We start from the raw sequence: 6,000 nt of genomic DNA on the forward strand, positions 1-6,000 counted from the left end.
CGTGAAGTACGTGTAGTGGGTAGTTACAGTGATGTGTTACTGATGCGCAGAATGTGTTTTCCAGCTTGGAGAAATAAACCTGCAAAAACCTTCTTTTCTTTCTGACTGAGCAAGGTACTCCTAAGGCCTCTTGAAACATTTCCTATTAAAAATTTAATGCGCTCTAATTAAATTAAAAATAACTGTCGACAAAACAACCATCAGCTTTTAAAAAACCTACAACTGAGAAGAAGTCACAGATCAGAAACTTTGGAGAACACAGCCAATGTCAACAGCCAAGAGAGTCACTGTTTCTGCTCGGCATGGATTTGGCATTCAGAAGCTCTCCAGAAACATAACCTTTTATGCCATCGCTCATGGGATGATGGTTTTGTCCCACCAGTTGAAAGGCAACTTTGCTGGTGTAAGCTACACAGCTTACACTAATACCAAAAGCTGGAAACATCAGACCTGTGCTTGTGCTATCATTAAAATGTTCCTAGATGAAAGTGGGAAGACTTCCAAAGTTGTCCTAAACAGGTACACTATGCTGCACAGCACAGCCAGAATATCGATATATATATGTGTATATATATATATATACATCTCGATACAGGTATTTATTGGCATCACTAGATTTTCTCTTTAAGAGAATAACCTTGCAAGTGCCAAGGTGTATTGAGTTTGCATGGTCAGGTTTTGGTAGTGGGGGGGTTACAGGGGTGGTTTCTGTGAGAAGTTGCTAGAAGCTTCCTCTATGTCCAGCAGAGCCAATGCCAGCTGCTGGCCAAGGCTGGGCCCATCAGAAATGGTGGTAACACCTCTGTGATAACATATTTATGAAGAAAAAGAAAAAAGTTATTAGGCAGATGTAACTGCAGCCAGAGAAAAGTAAAGTGTGAATATGGAAGAGACCCATGCTGGAGCACGTGGATGCCTGAATGGAGGCTGTGAATCCATGGGAGGCCCATGCTGGAGCAACAGAAGGACTCCTCTCCCTCAGCAGCAGCAGAACAATCTGTGATGAACTGACCATAACCCCCACTCTCCATCTCCCTGCGCTGCTGGGGGATAGGAGGTAGAGCTTGGGAAGGAGGGAATAGTGGGGGAAGATGTTTTTAAGATTTATTTTCCCTCTCATTATCTTGCTCTGATTTTGTTGGTAATAAATTCAATTACTATCCTCAATTTGGGTCTGTTTTTCCTGTGACAGTATTTGGTGAGTGATCTCTCCTGGTCCTTATCTCAACCCATGAACTCTTTGCTGTATTTTCTCTCCCCTGTCCAGCTGCAGAGGAGAATGAGTGGCTTTGGTGGGTGCCTGGCATCCAGCCAGGTCAACCCCCTACACAAAGCCACTTGGTTGCAGGAGACAATGAAGCCCTCAAAGGACTCAGTGCTGTGAGACTGTGTTCTTCCAGATGTTGCAAGGGAGTACCAAGGAAATGTTTTCTGCCAGGTGCATAACTGAAATAAGAGCTTCCAGGTTCAAGCAGATACCTCCTCTGACAGCTCCCTGAAGCTAAGTTCAAATTTCTGTCCCATATCCTTCCACTAGAGTGAGGTTTAACACCTGCTTCTTCAGGACACATACTGGGAGCCCTTTCCTTAAAAGAGGGTACACAAGCAAAGGTGCAACTGTGCAAAGCAGAAATGAAGGAAATCCTCCTAAACTCGAGGTACGAGTGGCAGTGCTAAGAATAAGAGCATGACAGACAACATAGTTATCTGCTGTGCCTCAAAGGAAGCTACCCTGCAGTTCCAAATAAACACCTGTGCAGCACTGGAGGAAAATCAGCATCTCTGATGGTGATGCCTTTATAATTATCTCCTTCAACATCGACTACCCAGACATGCTAGAGAGAAGGCAGGAGGCAGTTGTTCCCCTCCAGTTGTGAAAATTAAGGGGCAGGGGGAATCCTTTGTCTTTTAAGTTTGGCAGCAGCTAAACCCAAACAATCCCTGCAGCCACTGCTATGCACACTGTGCTGCAAACTCCCCGGGAGCTGAGCACGAGTTCGGAGGGCAGGTTTGGACAAGATGACCTACAGAAATTCCTCCCAACCTCAAGCCCTTTCTGACCTCAGCTGGGCCAGCAAATGCCAGAGTCCTCCTGTGACATGGTTCTGTGCAACACACCATATATACTGGGTAAAGTGGCTCACTGCATTAGAGGAGGAAGATGAAATTGACTTCTGCATCCACTTCCCCTGCTTCCCTGATAAGCACTGCTTGGGAACTTCAGATGCTGAAAAGGCAGTATGAGCTTCCCTATCCTGCCTTTTTTGTGCAAAATTTCCTTATCTTCCATGTCATCTGGAAATTACCCTCCTCCTTCCCTGATGGATACATCCCCTTTTAGCAGGGATGCATTCTCACTGGGAAACTCTGATCTCAGCTACCAGAGGAAGCTGCTTCCCTGTGAGCACCATAGCTGTTGGTAAAACATATGGGAACAATTTTTTTCAGGGTGTTTTGAACAGCGTAGCCAAAGGGCTCTATTGCACGTATCTATACTTGTATTTCTGTGTATGGACCTCCAGGATTTCTACAGGTTTTAATACTTAAGATATGCAAATATGACTATGTATATATACTGAAAAAGTTAAAATTCTACCACCAACCTTCCTTCAAAGACTGTAATGTAGTACACACCAATCAACAGCCTTTTTTAAAAGCCTCGGAAAACACTTTTCCTCTGTATTCAGATGCAACTTTGTTGTTACTTTAATATCTTTCAGCATTTTGGGGAGTAAGTTTCAGTGCAAACTCTTCCAGCCCAATTCTTTACTTAGAGCCATGTTTTTTATATAACTGGCTGAGTTAGAAAATTTGGACAGGGATGGAAATCAAGGCTCCCTGGAGAAAAGTACGATGACTTGTTGTCCTGCAAGAATAAAAGCTGAGTACTGAGAAATAGTAAAGAAAGGAAACTGGGCAGCAAGATGGAGAAATCAAAAAGCTGTTAAGTCACAGATGATGGCAACACCAGGTGATTGGCGGGAGCTTGGCATTATCCCACACCTCATTTAAGGCAGCAAGTCCCAACCTCCCCTGTGACACACGTTCCTACACTCCAGAGGTGTTTTATTCAGTTGCCTCATTTTGTTCCGGTGAGCATCACCCTATACTGAGAGCAGGTTACAATTAGCATCTATAACAATACAGTCGTTTTTTTCCTATAACACCTTTTAAGTTGTTCAATATTTTTCTGCAACAGCCAGATTAAAGACACTCCTGCCTCCAGGGTGGTGAACAGGGGCTTCTTGCTCACACTGAGGACCCCTGTGAAGTGCCAGTATATACCCTTCTCACTACCAGCTTTTCTCCCAAAACATAATTATATCAGCATACCTACACTGCTGATAAACCACAGCAGAGCAGACTGGGCTTTTTACCTGCGCCTTTTATCCGGCTTCCTCTTGCTTCCACACACTAGAACTTATTTTAACAAGAACCTTAATTCCCTCAGATAAGTCAGCAAATATTTTTGTAAAGAGCAGCTGCAGGATGTCTGCCTCACACAAATTAAATTACCTAGTGGCTCAATCCAGTGCCTTAAACAGACATTTCTTCTGTGGTAGCTGGGTCAAGCCCAGTGCATTTCTGCTATTGTGCCTCACGTTCCCCATATGCCATTTACATATGCTCTGCTCTGGTGTAAGGGAAGGAAAATGTTTATACTTATGGGTGGGACTCTGGATGCAGATTAAAGTCAAGGTGCTATATTTACTGATCTTTTAAAGTAATATCAACATGTTGAAAGGGAGTCAAAGTTCTTAAGAAAGATCAAAGTCCATATGCAGCAACCACAAATTAACATAAATACATGCCGAAATGCTAACACAGACTGGCAAAATTTACCTGCATTTTCCCTGGAGCGAGTAATTTTGGCTAATAGGGGAGTCAAAACCATGAAAACTCTTCTTCACCTTTATGTAGGGCATGCTACAGTACTTTGTGTTGGAGCAAATGACTCTTCAGACTAATTTTGCAAGGCTAGGCTAATATTACTGTATTGCTCATGGCGTGCAAGCTTTTGAAAGGTGAGGGCTACATCCTCTACAGGGAAGGAAAAAAAAAAGTAATATTACTACTTAACTCAGACTTTTTCAAAGCTAATCCTGTATTTCTTCCTTCTGATTGCACTTGACAAAACTTTTGTTGTCTGACAAATGAAAAGCCAACAAGCAGTAAAGTGTGTGACCTTCTTTTATTTGACTAATTATTATTTCGGTAAACAGATCACCTATTTTTCTTGTGGAAGCATCAACAGCAGCCCTGAGAACACGAGGGACGTTATTTCACGAGGGCAAAGGACAGTTTTGCAGCTTAATCACAGCTCTGTAAAACAGATGCCCAGCCTGTATTTACAGCCCTGACAGTGCAACTGCTTCGGCAAGAGGTGCAATTAAAGCAAGCGTGCAGGCAGTCACCAGAAGTCACAAGCCAGATGCGGGCTCTGCCAGCAACCTACAGGCACAACACAGACACACAGAAGCCATTGATCCCGAACACCTTATGTTCATAAGGCTGCGCCGACACTAGGCGGGCTGAACTGATCCGGTAAAACATTGTTGTATAAAATTCAGCTAACTTGGACCAGAAGAGGACCCAAGTTCAGACTTTTAGTGAATACTACTTTTAGCAAATAGTAGCAAGGCGCCTTTGATTTGGTTTCCTCACCCGACACGCTGCAGTTACCAAGATCCACAAGACCCATGGTATAGCTCCAAAAACTTCCAAGACTTCAGCCTCCTTACTTTGCATTTTGTATCAAAAGATTTCGTCTACACTTACTTAATAAAGAGACCCTAAGAAAAGGGTGCCCAGCGGCAGCCCTGCTTCTGAAACCTCCACCGTTTGAAGCCTCTCATGCCCGTGCGAGGCGGACAAAGCGCGCTCCGCGGGTTTCACGAAGGGGAACCCCCGAGGAGGAATCCCCGCTGCCCCCGAGGCGCGGTTTCAAAGGCTGCCACGCCGCCGGCAGAAGGGAGCGGGGCAGGGAGCGGGGCAGGGAGCGGGGCAGGGAGCGGGGCAGGGAGCGGGGTAGGGACGGCACGGGCGCCCACGGCTCCCCGCTTCGTGCGGGGCGGGGTGCCGCCGGCGGGCGCGGGGCTGCGGAGGCAGAGCCGCGGCACCGGCGCCTCCATCCCCCGCCGCTCCAAAGAGCCCCACTGAGCGCCCAGCGCCTGCCCGGCTGCGGCACCACCGCTCCAGCTCGGAGGTCGCGAGTTCCGCCCCGGAGAGGCCGGGAATTTGGGGGGCGCAACTCCTTCCTCCCTCTCTCCCTGCCTGCCTGCCTCCCGCTCCCCGAGGGGCTGCTCCTGCAAACCCCTGCAAACCGAAGCGCTCGAGGGAACGCACACGCTAAACACTTTTCGTGAGCCCCCTGCAGCTTTGCTGCCGGTATCCTGCACCACAAAAGCGACCCCACTTTGGAGAAGGAGGAGGAGGAGGAGGAGGAAGATCCCAACGGCCCGCGCTCACCTCCGCCAAGAAGTTGTCCATGGTGGCCCCTCGGCCCGCCCGCGGGTCGCAGCACCGGGCCCCAGCCGCGCACCATGTGCCGCTGCCGCCCGGCCCGTCCCGGCTCGGCCCCACCGAGCCGCCTCAGCCGCCGCGCCGCTCCATCGCGCCCCAGCGCCGGCACCAGCCCGCAGCCTTTGTCCGCCCGCCCCCTCAGCGCCGCTCGGCCGGGCGGTCCCGGCAGCGCATAGCGCAGCGGGGAGCCGGAGGAGGGGGTGACGAGGAGGAGGAGGAGGAGGAGAAGGAGGAGGAGGACAAGGAAGGCTCCCGCCACCACACGCTCCAGCCCGGTGCCGCCCCGTCCCGTCCAGGAGGGGCAGGAGCAGAGGCGGAGCCGGGGCCGCGCCGCTCCCTGCGCCGCTCTGAGCCGCGCCCCCGCCCCGCCCCGGCCGGAGCGAAAGCAGTGCCCGCGTCCCGTCCCATCCCGTCCCGTCCCGTCCCGTCCCGCCCCGTGCCGCCTGCGGTGCGACTCCCCGGGCGGCCCCGGGAACG

At 49.6% G+C, this 6,000-nt stretch overlaps 1 protein-coding gene across 1 annotated transcript in view; it reads right to left on the bottom strand.

The window, feature by feature from the left end:
- Positions 1-5,573, bottom strand: part of MYO10 (myosin X) — a 167,117-nt gene extending 161,544 nt beyond the window's left edge. Inside the window, exon 1 of the mRNA XM_050316122.1 lies at positions 5,470-5,573. Coding sequence (XP_050172079.1) covers positions 5,470-5,490 — 21 coding nt within the window. The 5' untranslated portion in view covers positions 5,491-5,573. The remainder of the gene's footprint in view (positions 1-5,469) is intronic.
- Between the last annotated feature and the right edge of the window lie 427 nt (positions 5,574-6,000).

The sequence above is a fragment of the Myiozetetes cayanensis genome, unplaced genomic scaffold, assembly GCF_022539395.1.
Source record: "Myiozetetes cayanensis isolate MyiCay16 unplaced genomic scaffold, myiCay2020 scf1, whole genome shotgun sequence".
In the NCBI taxonomy this organism is placed as follows: Eukaryota; Metazoa; Chordata; class Aves; order Passeriformes; family Tyrannidae; genus Myiozetetes; species Myiozetetes cayanensis.